The sequence below is a fragment of the Parasteatoda tepidariorum genome, chromosome 8, assembly GCF_982258835.1.
Source record: "Parasteatoda tepidariorum strain Cologne lab strain chromosome 8, Ptep-v5.0, whole genome shotgun sequence".
NCBI classification, from domain to species: Eukaryota; Metazoa; Arthropoda; class Arachnida; order Araneae; family Theridiidae; genus Parasteatoda; species Parasteatoda tepidariorum.
This window is the reverse complement of record NC_141762.1, coordinates 77,706,971-77,729,254: the sequence shown is the minus strand read 5'-3', so window position 1 is coordinate 77,729,254 and position 22,284 is coordinate 77,706,971. Positions and strand designations below refer to the sequence as shown.

The 22,284-nt window shown below is 30.1% G+C and overlaps 1 protein-coding gene across 1 annotated transcript in view; it reads left to right on the top strand.

Moving 5' to 3' along the window:
- Nucleotides 1–22,284, top strand: part of fus (epithelial splicing regulatory protein fusilli) — a 112,780-nt gene that overhangs the window by 41,786 nt on the left and 48,710 nt on the right. Inside the window, exon 2 of the mRNA XM_016072171.4 lies at nucleotides 15,610–15,756. Within this exon, the coding sequence (XP_015927657.2) occupies nucleotides 15,610–15,756 (147 nt within the window). The remainder of the gene's footprint in view (nucleotides 1–15,609; nucleotides 15,757–22,284) is intronic.

Below are 22,284 nucleotides of genomic sequence, written 5' to 3'. Positions count from 1 at the left end.
AAGAAATGTTCTTGATTATAGTATTGTGTTAATTTTTAAGGCTTAGCATATTTATAGTTGTAAAGGTTACAAATGTGTTGAATTTTTTCATCCTATTTAAAACAGTATTAAGTCTATGTGTAATACATGCTAATAATGTCATACCATAAATTTCAATATAAATTAACCTTTTCCTTAACCATATGGTTAAAATTTGAATCAATTATTATTTTTAATAAACAAATATGAAAAGATATTTATTGTTTGATATTTTTGATATCTTTATTATTATTAATGAACTATAAGGTTATGAAAATGTCTACAAATAGTTAAATCGCACAAATATATTTATTTTCAAACAAAAAGTAAAACTCTCCATAACTATAATTTTCCAAAATGTATCTGGTTTATTTATGGCTTCTATGTTGTCTTCGAAGTTCTTTGAATTTCTAAATGCAGAGCAACTCTGTTATCCTTGCATCGAATAATAAACGCATATTTTGTCAGAGTTATCAAAACGTGTTTTATATTAAATTCTATCAAATATTCGTTTGGTTTTCTATTTTCCAACTGAAATTGAAAAACTGCTTGGTTGCAAATATTATTGCTTAATAGCTTACATTATGCATTTTTTTAAATTCCATTACTTGTTACAAATATATTTAATTAAAAGGCATTTATTATTGTCATTATAATTATAAATAAATTGATTACAAAAATTAATAAGGGAAAAAATACTTATTTTATATTTCGGCTCAGAGCTCTAAATTACAGATTTGTATGGTATAATAGTTCATAAATTATATATAAACATGATATATTAATCCTCATAAATATGCTGTACATCATTGTGGTCTAATAATCCTCGTAATTAGGCTAATGATGATTGTTATTCCCTTCTATGACAATTTGCTTATGAATCAGTTTCTGTTTGTTCATTCGGTTATTTCGTATATAGTTCTGAAAAGATATTTATCATAATATTTGCAACTAATAAAAATATATTAAGAAATATAGATGAAAGATTATCCTTGAATAGTTAAAGGAAAGTCAATGTAAGACACCGCTAGGAAAAACATGCAGCTAGATTTTCGATTTATAAACCATATAGAAGCATTATCTGCATATAATTATTCATTATTTGATTTTTATATTGTTAAGCTAATAATTTTGATGATTTGCATATTACTTATCAAAGATATTCTCTTTGGGTTGATCCAGTTAAATAAGATTAATTTTTTCACTACTAATTTTATTTCAACAGTTTGTAATACATAAAATACGAATCTATACTTTGATTTAATCTTTCAGGAAATATAAATAAAAGATTAGCCTTGAAAAGTTAACTAGAGGGATATCAATTAAGATAAAAACACTAATCTGCATTTACCATAAACTGTATTTGAATGTGATTTACATATAATTATTTATTATTTGACTTTCATATTGTTAAGCCAATAATATTTATGATTTGCATACTGCTTATCGAAGATATTCTCTTTTGATTAATCCAGTTAAATCAGTCAATTTTTTTTAGCTAATAGTTTTATTTCAATAGTTTGTAATTTATAAAATACTCATCTTTACTTAGATTTAATCTTTCGGGAAATATAAATCCCGATAATCCTTAAAAAGTTAACTAAAGAGAAATCTGTTAAGAAAATTACCATAGATTGCATATCAACATGGTCTAATAATCCACATTAAGCTATTGATACTCCGTATTTCGTTTACCATAGATTTTCTGTTCGGTTGATTTAGTTATTTCAGTTAAATTCTAAAAAAGAAAAAAAAAATGTTTTCATTCACCTGAGAGCCCTTAAGGATATTATAATATAGTGAGCCATACCAAAGGCTTACCCGACCTGAAAGATAATTTTTCAGTAAAAAACTTCGGTGCTGAAAAATTAATTTTGAATTGTATTGTAAGATTATCTTCGGGTGACGGTTTTGATTCAAAAATAGCCTCACAGCCATGTCTTCTAGGTATATGGGATGAATGTTTTATCTTTGGTTCAATAGGCATGCACTGCTCTTTTGTAATACCTCAACAACAGCCATTTTTGTTGACGCAAGTAAGGGATTACGCTTTTTTTTATACACAAAATCCACGCTTTGGAATAATATTCTTTTTTCGGATTGCTGTCATGTTTAGTCATGGGATTAAAAGATTGTATCAAGTGAATTTAAAGCCGCATTTTATCCTTTAAAAATGTTCTAATAGTTATAAATCTTTGCATTATATTTAAAAATGAATAAATTTAACTTACGCTACATACTTTAAAAAATAAGCTATGCAGTATCTTTAAAAATGAGTAGTTCTAACTCTCTACGTGTTTTAAAGATAATGCATTTTATCTGTGAGAATAAGAAAATTAAAATAACTTTGAAAAAAAGTTTTGTGCTTACCAGTTCTTGTAAATGTTTCTAATTCTCCATTGTTTTGTTTTCTTTTTTAAAGTCAATATTTTTCTAATAAGAGCATTAATTTGTTAATTATAAAATATGTAATTATTACAAACATTTTGATAGTATGTTAATTTTGAAAAATGGAAGATTAGCAGGATTTGAAAAATAACCAAATCTTAAAAACTTAGGAATACTGACTGTGTGAAAGAAAAACTTAAGAATACAGAATGTGTGATACAGAACGCGCGAAAGAAAAACTTAGGAATACAGAATGTGTGAAAGAGAAACTTCGGAATACAGATGTGACACAAAATGTGTGAAAGAAAAACTTAGGAATACAGAATGTGTGACACAATACGAAGATGTGAGCGAGAAGAAATTTCATTCGTTAACGATTTATAACGATAATTTTACATCATTATAACAGTTCAAATTCGAAAGTGATTTTATTTTTCGTGAATTAAGATTTTTATACTTCTAAAAGTTTTATTACAATTGCTGAGATTTATAACTGACAACATCTAATCATTCACTTTCTCTCTCTTTTTGTTACTTTTAACTTTAATCCAAGCTTGAGTTAATAAAATTAAAATCTCAACAAAAACAAATTAATTTTAAATTAACAATAAATAACTGCTAAATTTGTTGGAAAGCATTTAGACTTGCAATAACTTAAAAAAGGAAAGAAAAAAGGAAAAACTCATGTGAAATTTGTAAATTAAAAAAAAAGGCACTTACATAATCAGGCACTTTCAAATCTCAGATTTCGATGGGCTTCCACGTTTAGTAGTTAATAATTACCGTATTAATTTCTACGTGTTAAATATTTTCCTTTTATCGTACTTCCTGTACTTGTTTTTCGCTCAATTTTTTTTCACTACTTACAGTTTCAGTATCGAAAAACAAAATATAAGGTAAAGCTCAACTCCCAAAATAGAGGCAGCAGTAAGTAACGAGTTTTAAATACAGTAAATTTTGTGAATCTTAAAAAATTAACAAATTTAACTTATTTTACATGTTTTTAATAATAAAAATTATGCAACATTTTTAAACGTGAGTAATTTTAACTTATTTTACATGTTTTTTTTTAGAAAAATTAAACATGCTCATTTTTTTTAAAGAAAATAAAAATAAAAATGCCACGAAAAGTATTTTGCATTTTTGTCATTGTATTAAACACTAGTAACGTTTAGCAAGTAATTCATAATCTTTCAAGGAAGTTAAAGAAGTTTAATTGGTCGGGAAGTTAATCTAGAGCAAGTCTAGAATTTAATACCGTTTAACACGTTTAAGGTGGAGCTGATTCTGTTGTAATTTCTAATCACGTGATGGTAAAGCGTTTAATATGATATATGTTAGGGGAAAAAAATTGCTTTCGTTAAGAATGTTGAAAAAGTTACATTAGGGAAGCGTGATATTATCCTCTCACACTGCCTAAATTTGAATATTTTTTTTCTGAACTTTTTATAAAATGTTAAAACCTGTGTTTTCGCTGGATGGAAGTGATGTCAACTAACACGCTACCGGCCTTTTTTTTCTGGATCATACTTTTTTTTTCTAGTAGAATAAACTTCATTAGTCAAATATAATCTATGAATCCATGGAAAAGATATCAATAACTGTCAAACAACTTTTCCGATAAAAGCACTTTAATTTTAACATAAATATTCTCTAATAACTTAAGCAACGTTTAGACACCCATAAAATGTTACCGCTATTACAAATTCATGTTTTTTTTCATTTCTTTCATTGCTCAGGCTATGTTGCTAAGTAAGTTGTATAACTAAATAATTGAAATATGGACTCAGATGAACCACAATCAATTATATTCAAGCTATAAATATGCTTTGCTTGAATTACATCTTTTGCCATCCACTGTTGCTAATCAGCAATTATTACTAAAACTAATATTCTATGCAAGAGTATTCTGGCTATTCAAAGATCAAACATGGGATCTGTTTCACGACATAGAGCTTTTGTAGCCCTCTCCAAATTATCTCAACTTTTGAGAAAGTTTATCGTTATTAATAGTTTACCTGTTGGTTTTTCGAGTGAGTCAATTTATAATTTTATTATTCATGAGACGTCATTATTCTTTATTTCATAACAATTTTTATTAATATTTTAAATACTTCTTTCAAAAAATTTAAATACGATAAAAAGAAGTTAAAATCTTAAATAATAATAAGATACAGTTCATGATTTTTACAGATTTAGAGAACATTCCTAAAGAAAGTGTTTTGATCGCTCTATTTTAAATATCCCAATCAAATTCTCCTTTTCTAAACGTGTAATTTATATAATCTTTTATTTTGATGAAAAAGTTTTAAAAATATTTGCGCTGCGTAGGAAAATATTTTGTATTAAAATTATAAGTTTGCTTACATAATTTTTGAGTTCAGCACAAAAGTGCTTCTCTTACGATGAAAACCGATTAAATATTTTTAGTTAGCTTTCGGGAGGCATCGTCGGAACAGTTTGAAGCAGGCTTCAAAAGCTCCGTGTCGGGGATTGACTTATTCAAAATGTAAAGTATTTTATTTGAACGTTACTAACATAAAGATTGTAGGAAAATTTTCGAGATTGAACATTTTTATTAAATATTTTATTAAGTTAAGTATAACCCAAAATATCTTTGTTTTTTCTCGTTAATGAGCGAAAGTAATTGCATGTGCGAATCATGAAGATAATTGCTGAGAAGGAAAAAGAAAGAACAAAATATTTACTTTTTTTAAGTATACTTAATACTTTTTTAAGTTTATTATTGTATACTTACTTTTTTACTTTTATTAAATATTCCATGCTATAACTATAAACTATAGAACAAATTGGTGTTTTCTTCTTCCTTTTTTCTATTAAAGGCAAAAGCATTCCAGTGGTGGAATGCTTTTGCCTTTTAATTACATTAATATTAACACTTGGTGGTTTTTAAGAATGTAGAACAAAACTAGAGCTAGGTGATGCATCGTAAAATTTCAGCATTATTTAAACATTGCGGTAACAATATTTTAAAAATTATTTTGAGATATATGGTGACTACTATTTCTCATGATGAATATCGAAAATAAGATATATATAAAACAATAATATTGATATCATTATCAGCAATAATATACAGAGCTCCATAAAAACGGACCACTCTGAATAACTTTTGACCTACTGATTGGATAGAAGTCAAACATTACCATAGCAGATAATGAACATAGTAGTATTATTATCAATTTAAAAAATAATACCGACTGAATATGATAATATTATGTCCGTTATTATAGCAATAAATATCGAATACAATAATATTGCATGCATTATTGAATATGATATTACTGTGAGATTACTGATTTGACACTGATATGATATTACTGCTTTACCTTTGGGTAAGGATAATTTTGATCGATACAAAAATATTCTAAAGTGCTTAAATTGGAGGGGGAAAAAATCGCAATATTTAGTAAAATATTAATGTTTTCTAATTATTTATCGTGATAAAATTTCTATATCACCCTGTGTTCAACTCTTGTCGAAATCAGAATGCTGTTGTATCTGCACCCTTTTAGGAGTTCAATATGCACTTGAATAGTTATCAATTAGAATTTTCTTTTTTAGTAGTTATTCATTAACCCCTCTAACATAAGCTATCAAAAATTTTATTTTAGATTTTCAAGTTGTCCATTAATCCAAGTCTCGCTTAAGATACAAATATGAATCCATTCAAATTTTTGTTAGATTTTTGGACATTCCTTTTGTCCATCTGAGTGCTTCCCCTCCCCCCTTGTTTACAGCATTACATTCGAAAGTGTTCTAAGAAGTTTCTGAAGTCGTTGGACAACGGAATGACCTTTCTCCTTTCACTGAAGTGTCGGAATCAGTGAGGCATATTTCAGAAACAGAACATTTTGAAAATCTTACACCCCTTTTCGCTAACGATGGAGCATCTACCTTATCCTCAGGTCCAACAACCTCGCTCTACACTTTTGCTTCACTGAGTGCATTCAGTGAAGCGCTTCCACTGAATGCCTTGCAGAGACAGCACACTAAAAGTATCATTTTCACTGAATGAAAGTAGTGTGTGTACGGAAAAACTTCCCAGGTTTATGTGATGCTAATCTTCGAAAAGTAAATGACTTCATTTGCCTAATCACAGGAAGGAGTTGTGTTGATTGAACTAATTATTAGCTGATGCTCGCTCCGCTCACCGACCTCGTTAGATGGCCATGGATAAGAAGTGGGATCTGAGGTTCAAATGCTTCTTAAATCGAAATATATGTTCCAAGATTCTTTCTTGTATCGTAAAAATCGTAAGGGCCGCCGTGACAGCTGATGTTTTGAGCATTTATTTTTATTGTTTCCTGCCTAAAAACTATAAGACTTAGAACCTTGAAATCTCGGAGGTATATAGGTATAGAAAAATTCATAGGGAATGCAATTAAAAAAAATAGCATTCGAGAATTATTAAGTCTTAAACTTGACATAAAAAATATCATACGGGAACTACAAAGTTGAAATTTTATATACGGAAAGGTCTTAATGAACTTAACACAGGAATTAGTTTCGAAATTCCAATTTGCTCAAAAGTTATTGCAATTTTAAATGCATTTTTTTTTTGCATACATGAAAATTATAATATTTATAAAATATTTTTTCCAGATATAAATCTTAATATTTATATCGAAATTTTTTAACATATAATTGACTCATGAGGAATAAGAACAGTTTCCAATTTGATGTGTTATATGGTATAAGGATACGTTTTATAATTTTAATAAGTATAATTACCTCACATTGTGTCTCATATTCTGTATACCTAAGTTTAAAAGAAATTATTTCAAGTGCAGTTCATTATTTTCGTTTTTTTTTTTAAATCCAGTTAATCGTTCAATCCCGATTAACTTATTAGCAAAATTGTCTTGCAAAAAATTATATTAATTAAACAAAAAGAATTTTTTTGAAAGTATCAAGTTTTAATTTATTTTTGTAAAAAAAGGGGTACTCGATATAACCTTTTTTTTCTTTTACCCCGAAGAAAAGGGGGTAAAATAAATGATAATTACGAACTTTGAGAGGCTCTTTTTTTCAGTGTATTTATTTAAATATTTTCCTTAATTTACTTCTGAAAACACTTTTTTGCAAAATATTTCTAACAGTGAATCTAATTGAGAAATATCAGACTTAGCTAAAAAAATTGCTTTGAATAAATGAGGAGAAGAGGAGATAGGCACCCCTGGCACTTAGAGTAACATTTAAAATTCAAACCAGATAAAAAACCGGTTGCTGCTAGTTCTCAATTTAAATGGCAACGCATGTCTCTGCATTTGAAGCAATATGAATAATGAACCATTTTAATTAACATCATCGTGATGCAATTGGAAGTGTTTTCAGCAAAGAGAGAGTTAGCTTTCTACTCACTTTACCCACTTCAGCGCCTGGCGACAAGTTGTACATCAAGGTCGATTGAAATCGTTGACCCAAGTGATATATAAAAAAAAAGAGAGAGAAAGAAGTTGAGCAAGCTCCCAAAAAGGTTACACTAACCTGTTCAACGGTTTAAAAAAATGATGGTAGTACCTCAAAGGGAGAAAAAACGAATAAACAACAAAACCATCCTTATGAATTGCTCATCTTTTCCATAATAACACAGTCGAGTGAATTCGAGACACTCATAATTGTTATCCAGGTCCACTACTTTTTTTTTAAATATTTATATCTACTGATTTTGATTGATTCTGCGATCGCATTCTCTTTCGAAATTGGAACGTTTGCTTTATTTAATTCTGCATTGTTTTGAAACTGTCTGGAGTAAATAAAACTTAAATAAATAGATACCAATCTCCATATGAGTAGTAATAGTTTGCCAGACATGAATAAGATTGCGATTGAAATGTTACAAAGTTTATTATCCGCTTTTCCTTGCTTATCTCTGCTATATATTTGTGGTATGCAAAAACTTTTCCCTGTATAAATGGCAACAGAAAATTCCCGACGACTAAGGTTTATAAACTTACTTTCTTCTTCTTCTTTTCCAGTTCTACACCTCTGTTTAGCCGGAGCTTTTCTGTCTGCTGGCTTTGTCTTCAATAGAAATCTTTCCCCCAATTTCTTTTCTCAGTTTTTTTATTTAAATTTTTTTCGAGTCTTCCTCAATTTGATCCAGCCATCTCAGAATTGATCTTCCTCTTTTCCTATTATTAAAGAATTTTTCTTTGATGATTGTTTTAGGCATGCCTGTTTCCAGCATTCTTCGACATATCCTATCCACTGTATTATTTTAGCTTTGTTAAATCTTATGATGTTTTTCCCTTTAGTTAATTCCCCTATTTCATGGTTGTCTCTTTTTCTCCATGTGTTATTTTCATAAATGGCTCCATAAATTCTTCTAATAATTCTAGGTAATATTCTATAATGTCTCTAATTATTTAAGATTTCTTAATACATTTTTACCTTTGATAGATAAAACCTCGATTTCAGATCCATATATAACTTATTTTAGGCTTTATATTAAAGGATTCATTTTGATTTTCAGAAAAAATGGTGTAGTGAAACCTAGGCCTACATATATTGGAATCCTTGTATCTCCTAAATCCTTATACGACAAGAGTGAAACGTCTAAGATAATTCTTTGAGTAATAAAAGATCAAAGAAAATTCTTCTTGTAGTGAAATACCGTATATCATTAAACTTTTCTTATTGCGAAGTAATCGCTGACATTTTTGTTGTTCTAGCACACAAAATTAGTTATAACAATAAGATTTAATACTCGTAAGAGTTAGTCAAGCTATTTCTACGATACAATTTACAGTAAAAACAATTAATTTAGAATGCATATTGTCAACAATTCTTGAAATAAAATTACTTTTTATATTAACTAAATTAATATCACAGAGAGAACATTGAGACAAATTCGAGTTAGGCTTCACAGAAATGGATAGAAATAATTAATTTAATTCAAACATATAGTTCTAAGTTATCTTATGAAAGCACATTATCTTTATACAAACAAAAACATACTTGCCTTTTGTAATAGCGGACTTCAGCTCTGTAAAAACTGTGGTGCAATTCCCATCCGAATACGGTGTTGAAAAACTTTGAATGTGTGAATGATTACTTTATTTCAAATTAATATGGAATCGAACGTTCTTATATACTTCAAAGGGTGTAGTTAAATCTTAACACAACACCAATGACTGATGAAGTTTACACCGATCTGCAGCTCGTTGGTGAAGAAGGTCGCTTTTTCCGGAGATCCGTAAATTTGGCGTATAGTTAGTGTATATTTAAACTATTAGATGATGGTAGAGCATATTTTAAACTTATAACAAATGCTTTTGAACCATTAATAGGAGTTAATGTGCAGTTTCAAGATGGTGACAATTTGGCGGTGAGTTTACATGAAATGTACCGGTGAAATGTCAGTTCTCTTCGGATTGAATTGACAAACTGGTTATAGAATATTTTATACAAAATAAGTTTAATAATGATTGTGGTCGATTATTTTCCAAGTAATTTAAATCTTCTTGTCAGATTGATTAGACAAACTACTCATATAAACTGTTATAAAATGTACGTTTTTTAGTTCTAAAATAAAGATATTTATGCTCTCACAAGACTTACATAAATCTGTTCATTTTGAAAAATAATTTTATAATATATAACGTCAATTCATTTCCGTTTTGTTCTAATTCATATTAATATTCTGTTTGTGCTGTGTTTATATTTAATTGAAACTAATTTTATTTTAAATGTTGTATATATGCATCCTAAATGCATGATTCTTGGCATATATTGTACCGTAAAAGTAATTTTACTGATTTTTATGTATATCATGTCTTACTCATCTTATAAGTTTTTGAGTTAATGAATAACAAACATGGCTACCTAACACCAAGTGGTGTAAAAGAATATCCTAGGTGCTTCACTACACCAGGAACTGTCCTTAATTTCGGTGTAGGGGAGTACTTAGTGAAACATCTCTTTTGTGTAAAGTAGTTGCCACCATTTTTTGGTGCTCATATACACGAAAATAAGTGTATTGTACATTGTATGAAACGAATTATATTAGGTAATTCGATTCGAACTCTATTCTATATTTCTCTCTCGCTAAATTTCCCCCTAAATTCAGCAGCTGTGTGTAGAAGTGATGTTAGAGCTTCCAACTCATATGCCATAAAACGGCTTAATCATATGAAATTTATAAATTTATTGTAGGTTTATAGATATATGACAAAAAGTAAGATTTTCATAGGTTTTGCGTTAATGGAAAAAAAGTTGGTCACTATATATGCCATATTTTAACAATTTTGAAAATGTTAAACTGACATATCGATACGTATATAAGCAAACTCTTTGCGGAAGTTGCATATTCTTGGCGATATAAAAACCATACTTTTGCTGAACTGTATTGCTTTTGATGATATACCTATGTGATAATGCTTTTTATGATATTCTTATAGCATTATAAGTATACAAATACAAAGCCTATTTTATTTACAAATAATATGCATTAAATTCCTTTGAAAAATACGAAAAAGAAATTTAGAAGGTAGGCAACATATGTGAAGTTTTTGACAATTGCCAAAAGCATGACAAAAGAAAGATTCTGAAGATTTCTCGAGACACCCCGGGAACGCGAATCATTTTAAATTGTTCAATTCAAGTGTATTCTATATTTTTAAACACCAATGAAGATTTTAAACTTGTGCAAGTATTATAGCATTAAAGAACAAAGTAACACTCTTAGTTTATTGCTCAATATCTTCGAAAAATATGTACAGTAGAGACATGAGTATGATCTCATATCTTAAAACCCGTGCGTGAAGACTTTAAGTACAAGCCCTCTTAAGACCGAGATATACAGAATTTTTTCTGAGCCCAAGCCGAGCCTAGCATGATATTAAATATTACAGATAAAGGCCGAATTCGACGAAAATAAAAAAAACTGACCTTGCAAAGACAAAAGTTAAAAAAAAAATTTTTTTGAAATTTCTTAGTTACGATTCATAATTTTTATAACCTTATGACTAAATCAAACAGATTTCTTTTTACATTTTAATAGTTTTTAAGTACTAAATGATATAAAAACTAAATAACGAGCCTCAGCTCGTGTGCCTGTCGCGCCTAGCTGAGCGCCTATAGTTCGTTCCATGCGTACAAGACTTGCCTTATTTACAAACTTTCTACATAGAAATTTCGAAAGAAAAAAAAAACTAGAAAAAGTGAGAAAGTTTAGATTGTGGGGAGCATCCGTGATCTTTTTGACATTTTCTTGTTCTTCCTCAAGGATACAAAGATCCCCTCTTTATACTTCAGCCACCTGACTTCTCACAGAGGGGTTCGATTAGGGGATGGAGGGTTTCTCCAAGGGGCAACATGACCCCATTCCATTCTGAAAACACACAAGAATGAGGAAAAGTGAAGGTCGTTTGCCTCAGGTGGTAGTATTGCGTCATTTTCACCAGGTAACCCCTATTTGTACCCCCATGGTCGATAAAAACAAGCACGTGGGAGGGGCTCACCGCTACCATCTGATGATTTTTTTTCCTGGAATCGTTATGGGAGGGCAGACTTGTGTGGAAACATGAGAATTGGTTCGTTTGTTTTGCAGGGATTGAATTAGCTCGTTATTTAACGTTTCCCTTTCTATTTCCTGAAAAGAATTCTAGAAAGTGATAGAGTTGTTTTCGCGTATCACGGAATTTTTTTTTTTTTTTTTTTTTGTTTTCTTTCTCTAGTTTCGTCATTTCACCGACTTGTTTTTCCATGTGGTCATAAAAAGTTTGCAGGGAAATGCACGAGGCCTTGTTTTGTATTATTCAAAAAAGTGAAGAAAGTAGTAAATCATTTTTTGTACTTATTCACACTTTTGCTTCTTCCAAAATCCTGCAATCTTTAATATTGTGTTTGGTTGTACCACATTACCGCAGTTCTTAAACTTGATTTCATGATTCTATGGTTTAGTTTGGCACATTAATTATTGCAGCAAATTTGAATTGTGGTATGGTTCAAGGTGCAGTTAATATGATTCGACGCTGTACCCCTTTTTCCATGCTTGTAGCATTAAAATGTGATCTCCTTAATATAAGTTGCGCTCAACATATATTATTGCCTATTAAAATTGCCAAAAGGTCTTTTCAAAATGGAAATTTTAATGGCCATTAGGTGATCCAGCCTATCTTGTGTATCATATTTAATGGCCAATAGTGGTCTAACGTTAAGTCAATAATTAAAATAAATAAATAAATAATTTTTGTTGTTGTTGTAAATTTGGGTTTATTGTCTAAAAGAACGTGCTATAGTTAAAATTAGCGTAATACCTTGAACTTAAAGTTTATGTTTATAATTAAATGAAAATGCTAATTAATCCAAATGTTTAGTAGACTGCACCGTGTTTAGTAGAACACCTAACTGCGCATGGGTATAAAACGCGTATGCGTCATTATTTATATAATTTAAATGGATAAAAATGTTCTGCAGCATATTAATCACTTGTTATAAATTTAATTAAAATTTTACATAAGAATATTTTATAGAGTCTTTTTTCATTATAATTTCATATCGTTGCGCATAATTATTAAAGAGCATAATTATAAAATTATAACTATTATACGTGTAAAAAAAAGGCATCGCTCCCTGAAAAAAAACACACAACAAACGACTCGACTTAGCTATATGCTGTGGACAAATATTCCACTAGGCTTTGTCCTCTTGCTTATGTGAGTTGGTTCCTTCCCTAAAATTATCTAAAGCCCGCCCCTCCAAATACACAGTTTATGTGAATTTTATCTACAAGACGTCTCAGATAAAGGCGAGAATCTTATATTTTATTGTTGCCATAAATTTCATGACGATATATTTCGAGGAGTGAGCTCTCCTCCAAAATATTTATGTATTTCTCGTATGCATAAGTGATACTGTATGCTGTAAATTTATATTTAGTAAATATTTAAGTTTCTTTTTTATGCATTGATTTTATGAAAAGGTACATTGTACTCTTAGTGGTTATTTTGCATTTTTAGAGGTTTAGCATTTTAGTGACATAGAGGTTGACAATGTGATAGCACGAATTCGATAGAAAGAACATGAAATTGCGCGCTTTGTATTTAAATGATTTTCAAACGTGTTTTTGTTAAAATAGTTTGTTTCAAAATCACAGGAAAGAGAACTTATCAAAAATAAAAATAAATTTTTTTTAGAAGCAATTGTCTGTTCCGCGCAGTATGGGATTTCAGCAGGTATACACCGGTATGTCCGTCTTAAAGCTTTTATGTTCCACTTACAATTGCTTAAAATTTCCCACTTATGAAACTGGTATGTAAAAACACATTAATGATTTTTAAAAAACAAATTTATGTCATTTCCACGAAAAAATTATCCGTAGCTTTTATTTCGTGATGAAAAAAAATCTGATGTCACTGTCGAAATTATTTTCTTGATTCAAAACAATTTTAATGTTTGTCGAACAAGTTTGTGGGTTTCGCTATTATAATCTTTTTTTTTTTTTTCTGTTTAGTTTCAAGATTTTTTAATACATTTAAATTTTAATATATTTTTTCTAAAGAAAATGGGGGAGAGCTTATTTTAAAACCTATGCAACGTAAATTTGAAAAATTACTAAGTAATACAACTCTATCTATTTAATGACTTGATCTTTTAACTGCCACGGTATATAGGAATATCGCCCCTCTAGCTCGCCCGAAATCATGCCAGTACATTATAAATAGGTGGATTAAATCGATTTCTTACCTCACTAATTTTCCTTTTTTTTCTTTTTTTCTTTTTTTAAACTTTTTCGGAGTCCATTTAGAACACCTCTAGATATCATCTAAATCCAGCTAATTATTTTATTTTATTTGCAATTTCGGCATTTCAAGTTGAAAGTTCCATCACGGTCAAGTTTTGGGAATTTCACCACATGGGCGTTTTACAGAATCAAAAGCAGAATCTTAAAATTTGTGTTTAAAAAACAATAATTGCATACTTAGAGCAGAATATATTCTCATTTTAAATTTTATGGAATTAAATTGAAACTTAACTATTCCTATATACTAGTTGTCTGTGGTAACTAGCTTGGACTCCTTTCAACAAGATCTTGTATAACCCATAAACTTTAATGTCAAACCTTTAATATATTTATTGCGCCAAATCTTGAGTATCGTATAATATACATGTATATGTTATTCTTGAGATAGGCAAGATTCGTCACCAATAATTGGTATGACAGCATGCGGCTCCATAGCATGTTTAGATTTTCTACACCAATTGTAAGAAGGACAGTGTCTGAGCTAGTAATTCTCTCTCCAAACTTCTACACCTCAGCCAACGAGATGACTTATGGCCACGACAGATTTAACGTTCACCTTGAAAACTATAATTGAAGCTATGCTTTCTTTTAATGAATCTGGGGTATCTAATATCCAAACCTACCTGGGATTTTTGAGTACCTACCAAATTACAAATACCTTAGTGGCCACTCATGACCTCTCCCGTCGTTCTAAATATAAGGTTCGATAGATACTTCCCTATAAGGCTAACGCAGGAATGATTAAATAGACATTTAAATTGGCACTCAGTACTCCATGAATCTGGGAATGAATCCATGAATCTGGGGTATCTAATACCCAAACCTACCTGGGGCTTTTGGGTACCTACCAAAATACAAATACCTTAGTGGCCACCTTGGCCGCTCCCGTCGTTCTAAATATAAGGTTCGATAGATGCTTTCCTATAAGGCTAACGCATGAATGATTAAATAAACATTTAAATTGGTACTCAGTACTCCACTCAGAACTCAGTACACTTTCAGAAAATTATTATTTTTCTTTTTATAAGAAAAAAGGCCAAAATGGCAACTAGTGTTAAGACTAAATTTTGTTGTGCATGCTAAAGTCTGTCATAACATTTGTCTCTATGTTTGTGTGCTTGAATAAAAGATTAAAGTCACGCGATACTGAAAATCACTCAATGGATGTATTGAAATTAATGAGCGACAGTGGAAGAATATAAAATAAAAAAATAGGCATAGAAAAAAACATCTTTGGGTTTTATTGTTTAAGAAGAATGTTATTCTATTATTCTAAAAAAGAAGCTTTTCAGTCAATCCAAAACATTTTTTAACTTTATTTTTTTCCCTACCTTACCATATGGGTATAACAAAACTTTCACTTCTACCCAAATAGATGAGTCACTAAACTGCAGCAGACGATATTTATTTCTTTTTTATTTTAATTGCAGGTGGTGGCAGCACAAACTCATGTGGTCAAACCTCGAGGCAGTTGTGACATGAACGAGAATGCCTTATGTGAACCGGGCAAGACCAACCTGGGCCTGAGTGAAGACAGGGTCAATGCGGGTCAACCTCTCGAACAGGTTATAGAACAGGTGAGTCCATTTACTTCGGGAGAATATAAAAAATAAATAAATAAAATGTTATTGTTTTATTATTCAACTTTCTTTTTGACTTTCTAGAACTCAACTTTCTCTTTTGATCATTTTTTTTTCATTAGTTTTCCTATTAATCCCTCTTCTCGGAAATATGTCCGCTTTTAAAACCGGTTTTATATTAAAACCGGACGGTTAATGTATCGTATATTTGGATTGAACGCTTTATTTAAGGTGTGTGGTCATTATTTGGTGATTTACTTCTAAAAAAAATTAATTGGATCTAAAAGATATATTTTACTTATTTATTTTTTTAAAAAATCCCTTATCCCCTTAACGCAGGAATGGAACCGGTGTACTTTTTATATAGATTTTTTCCGGCGTTTTAATTACAAGAACAAATATATTTAGGAATTTTTTTTTTAGCAAACAGGCTAAAAGTTACTAAAAAATACCGTTAGATTATTGGAATTATTTTTGTACTTAAATATAAAGTAAAAAAAAAAAAGTGGTTTTAGACTTTTTTTATTCATATTCAAAAACTTGTCAATAATTGATTTTGTAAATTAAAAAAAAATTTCAATGATGAATTACTGTTTCTCTTAGATCTAAATAACTTCAAATAAGTGCGTTTTTGAAAAATTATTGCTTGGAAGATTTTACGTTGAACGCAGAAAAACTCTCAGGCGTTTCATGCTGTATTTCATAACCATAGATTATTAAAATGCTAAATATATTATTTACCATTTATTTTGATCTAAGTTAATAATGAAAATATGTTTAATAAAAATTCTGCGCCAAAGGGATAATATTAAAATAAAACCTTTAACTTTTAATTTAAAGTGGGTAAAGAAATACTCTTTTTGTTCATAATAAATTGATAGAAATTTATTAAAATAATAAAGCAATTTAAAAGTTAAAGAAAATTCAAAAAGCTAATTTTGGCAATAACTTAATTTTTTCTCTCAAAAGTAGATAAAAATGTTTATTAGTTTTTTTTTTCTCCCATTAATTTTAAAATACTTTTAGCAATTTTAAATTTCACGCCTCTATCAAACAATTGGCACTTTAAAATCGTTCCCGTAGAATGCTTCATTTTAAGATAGTTCTGTTTGTAATTTCACGCTCATATTGCATTATCAGGGAAATCCAAGGCAAGCTATCTCTTCTTCTAGTATGATATCTGAGTGGAGCGAGGTCAATTTCATTCTGGCCATTATTATAATACCTTCGCTGCCCTTGTCCACTTGCATTGACTCTTTACAAAACCTTCGGCCAGCATATTTCTGGAGTTCGAATTCGGTTTTGTTCTTTTCTCCATCGTTTTATTGTGCTTCTTTTTCTTGTTTGCACCTAATATATTTGTAGAATGAAAAACTATTTAAGAAGTAACACATCCGTTCTTTTTTTAAAAAAATAATGGCGGATGCTGTTCAGGATTAAGACATTTCGGGATTGTTATTTGTTTTTGTTGAATGTCAAGGATTATTCTAGTATGTCAGCTTACTTGAGGAAAAATTTAATTTAACCTTTTTTTTACGTCCGAAATGTTATTTGATGATATATTTGATATTAAATATTTGATAATGATGTCCAAAAACTGTTGTGAGTTTGTAAGAATTACTCATGATTGTTAGGTAGGACTCTCTATGATTATTCTGAAAATGGCGCAAAACATCTATATTGTGGAAAACCGCAGTTTTGAGAAAACGAAAAGCGTTTGAGGTCTAATTTTTTAATATTTAAAAATTTTCTCCAATGTTGCATTTTTCATACAAGTTTGCAAAATGATATGAACAAGGCATTGATTTTGATAATTATCATCTTGGGGAAAAAATGTCGCCAAATTGAAATTTTTTTTAAAAGTGAGATAACTTTTAAAATACGTAAGTTATTTATCCGTTCTAAAGCTCTCAAAATTCTTCAAGGCAAGAGGACATATATAGTTGTTTTTCAAGTGTAGATACTTAAACTGTATATTTTTTATTTTCCTTGGCGAAATAAGTGCTACGAAAATCATGTTAAACCGTAAAAAATATTACCTTATCCATGATTCCCTTCTCAAATTTTAGATAGTAATTTTCGTAGGAAAAAGAAGTATACGAGTTCTCATCCAATTATAAATAAGCTTTTTGTTAAAGTATGAATTTTTTTCTTCATCAGCTGACTTGAAATGCCTACACTGGGACGAGCTGAGCGGATAAGTCGAATCAAATCTTTCAGACTACCATCTATTATCGTACGGATACAGGAAATTAGAGAATAGTTTAGTGTACAGTGTGCTTAAAAGAAAAAGAAAAAAGAAAAAAACGAACTACCCTGATAGAATATACGACTTTTTAAAAATTCTATGGCCGCGATGGCTCAGATAGAGCGTTCGTCAGTGCTGACGTAAAATATCTTCATCGGTAGACGTATCAATAAAATAATATCAGTTAAGGGTATCCGAAACGTTTTGTTATTTTATTCGTATATTAAGATTGAACTAATGCTAACTTGGAGGGGGAAGTTTAAGAAGGATTTCTTTGGCAAAAGTACTGATCTTAAGCCATTTTTCTATGAAGTGATTCCTCGTCTATTATATGTGCGTCAATTGAAGGTTTTTATTTGTCCATCTATTTTCTGGTGATTCTTAAGAAGGGAAAACAATGTCTTTTTGATCTCTGTCGTAATAGAAATTTCTTAACTCACTAAACATGTTTTAAATATTTCTCAACACTTAAAAGCTTAACGAAATTTCAGTGGTAAATCCATTACGTAATAATTATATATTATATTTTTAAACTGCTACGCATGAAACATGGCCTAATGAACAAAAAGTTTACTATTGTAATTACAGGATTTTTCTTGCTTTAAGGAAAGAATTGACTTCCTGGTTTAAATCTTATTCTCAGTTCTGAAAGGGATTTATTGCGTTAATCATATTTCTTAACTAAGAAATGTCTTAAAAAACTGAAACGGATTGAAATTTTTGACTTTCTAATAGTTCTGTATGCTATTTTTGTACAACCGATTTGCTTGTTTTTGTAATGCGGTTTTCTAGAAGTTGGCCAACATGTTCCTTTTTTGTATTTTTATTTCAAATAAAAATATTTGAAACTTTTTAAGGCTTCTTCGTGGTTATGTTTAATTTTATCTTATGGTGAATGGATGACGTCATCCATTCACCCTTCCCTCCTATTGGCCGTTGCCCTAACCCTCTTGTGACGTCATCTTTCTATATATATTTACCCTGTTCTCTTATTTCTTTCTGTTGCACTGATGAAGGTTGCCCTTTTAGCATCCGAAACAGCTGTCTGCTTTTTCATAGATTTTTTGTGCTCTTAAACGTTGTTTTACCTTACTTTGTATTTCAGCACAAAGGTCGCCCTTGTGTGTATTTTGTTATTATCTCTGTTTATGTCAGGTTAATTTACGCTGGTTCAAAATTTCAGAAATAGAATTTGGCTATCAAAAATTTCTTTCAAGTTAAAGTTAATTTCCTATTCCTTTTTTTTAATTAATGACCCATAATATTCAAAAGTTATCTAATTAATGCAATTTCATAATTATGATTACAATTATTTCAAATTCATTTTACAACAAATGTCTTGTCTTTTAATAAAGAAATTTTATGTTGCATTATTTGTTCAAAAACTCGGAATCTAACTTTTATTAGTTGAAAACGTTGGAAACAATTTACATAAACCTACCTAATATATTTACATAAATCTTCTTGAAGAAAATACGGAAATTTTTCATTTGGGAAATGAATGTTGTAGTGTTACCATATTTTGAGAAATGTTTCGAAAAAAAATGCCTTACAAATGCTTTATATCAATAGATTTTTAAATAATTTGGAATTTTCAATTTTTGAAAAAGTAGCCACTATTAATAATTCCTCTACTTGGCTCTGGACGGTATCAAAATTTCCCAATTTTGTCCTAAATTAAGCTGAGACCCGTGACCCTCAATGATGATTGCATAATTAAATTTGAGAGTTGCGATTAAGAGTCTATTTCCCATAATGTCTTGCTTCAGCTTGTAACATATTGTGTTCCAAAATTCGACCGACATATTCAGAGGGTTGATAAAAGGCATCAAGAGGATGAAAATTTGTCATTAAATATGGGATAGCAAACCATGTTCAGTGGATGAAAATCTCGAAAACCCCATGCAAGCTTCGACGGCATCCATAGATTCAGGCATCCGCTGATATTATTGGACTATCTACAATGGCATACAAACAATTCCCGCACGTGCTTGAAGATGCCATGTGTGCTTTGATGTCTGCCGACATTTTTTCAGCTTGGTTTACGATCCTATGCTGTAAAGTATGTTTTCATCTCTGAATTTGTAAGACAAATTTTGGAAAACCCTTATTTTGGAATCCACTGAAATGGATAGTAAACATGCTCGTATAACACATCTACAACTTTTTTTTAAAGCACCAGAGTATTCCGATTGGTTATTGTTAAACATATGGCACCAAAAACATAAATTTCGGATTCAACACCATTTTGGTAGCTTCAATTCATCATTAATTTTATTAGTTGGAATTAATCCTCACTGTAAAATTTTCTCATACTTCAAATACAATTCTACAACCTAACTTTTAAGCCACAACACCTTAACCTTAGTTGCATAATATTTACCTAGTATAGTATTGGGGGCGATATTGCCAATACTGGCTCAAACGCCAACAACTCCAAACTAACTGAAATACATAGCTTAAATAAATAGAAAAAAGCTTAAAAATCAAGTCAGATATTGTTATTTTTATACTATTTTCATATGTGTGTAAAATTGTTGACATTCCGTTCGTGTCTATCAAAATATTTTCGCACTTTAACGCAGATCCATTTATTTAATCCATTTTTAGTTAGGTCACCCGAACTTTCTAATTTGTTTTCACTCTATTGTTTGCTCCCGATTGAGCAAACCATTTTCATAATGCATCTCAAAAAACATGTAGAACCCTCCACAACTTCCGTATCATGGCCTCGGAATGGCTTTCATCTGCTCAATCGCGTACAAATAACATCTGCAACTGTGTCGTGGCACACGACGTCATAAATAAATAGTAACATCCGTCTTTTGTTCTTTTTTTCGAATAATTACGACACTTTCTCTTGAAAGAAAGAGGCATCCCTTCTATTTTTATAGTCTCTGTCTACCGAGTAGCACACTCAACAATATGCACGCGCTCTCTGCACGCCACCAACACCGGAAGTGCTAAGCTCCCGCTACACTTTGTTATGGTAGCCGTAGAGATGGTAATTGTTTTGCTAACGACAACTTCTTCTGAGACGTGAAGAACATACTATTTAGTTAGAAAGCAACCGAACCAACTATTTAACTGGATTATTTAAACTATTTCAACTCATTTGTTATGTGCTGATTTTAGTAAATTATTATTATTTTCCCCCTCTAATTTCACATTCCTTTTTAACTCCGCATCATTTATTTTTTAAGATAGATACAAAAAATATTAAGATTTTAGAACACTTACTACTGCTTTTAAGCAATATATGGACTTCATCACAACTCTGCGCTCGAATCGATGATTTGATTGGCTTGGTAACAGCTCCAGAACTTTGATTGGCTTATCTAAATCTCTCGGTATAAATTGACCAATGAAATATTCAAACGCGATCACGGTAAAAGTTTTGGATTGCTAGTCTGAATTTACCATAAGTTTTAACATGCTTAAAGAACAAATGGTTTCGATCACTGAAAATCAAAAATCTTATTACAATCGTTAAATTGAATTAGAAGTTTAAATGCAGCAAATAGTTTTTTTAATTAATTATGTTATTAATATTTATGTCAAATCAAATTAAATATATAATGAAGCTTGTGACAGCAATGAAGAAAGTTGTTACCCATTCGTTTCGTATAATTAGTTTAGTATAACGGAATAGGTTGAGCAAAATCTTGTCTTTGGAAATGTTTATTGGTAATGGTAATTGTTCATGAGGCAAAGTCACTTAGTGACCAAAGTACTCCGGGAACTTCTTTTCAAACTTCTTTCTTTTCAATTACTTTTTAATTAGAGCATGTGATTCATAAAATTTTTCAACTAAAGTCATCAAGAAATGGAGTTTAAAAAAGCATTTTAAACTCTTCAGATGTTAGGCATATTAACACTGCTATATCTTAAACTCAAACAGACTTGGCGCAAAATAAATCTTATCGATCACGGATTTATGCCGCCAAAAGTGGATCCAAGACAATCCCTATCTAGTAGGTATTAAAAAAGCGTCGATACTCGTGAATAGGAACATCGTATTTTACCCAAGTAAAAAAAAAAAGAAAAGAGAAATGATATGAAGAGTACTTAGTTTATGTTAGGAACGAAAAAAAATTTGTTTGATGGTCGATCACATTGATGAAGGTTGAAAGCGCAGATAACCAAAATATACAAATATATGCCACCTATTTATTATTATTTTTTTTTTCCATCTTACGTAGGTTTCAGTTTTGACGCATTCTGAAATAAAAATTGTTCTATTGACCTGGTGACCTTCAACATTATTAGACACGTGA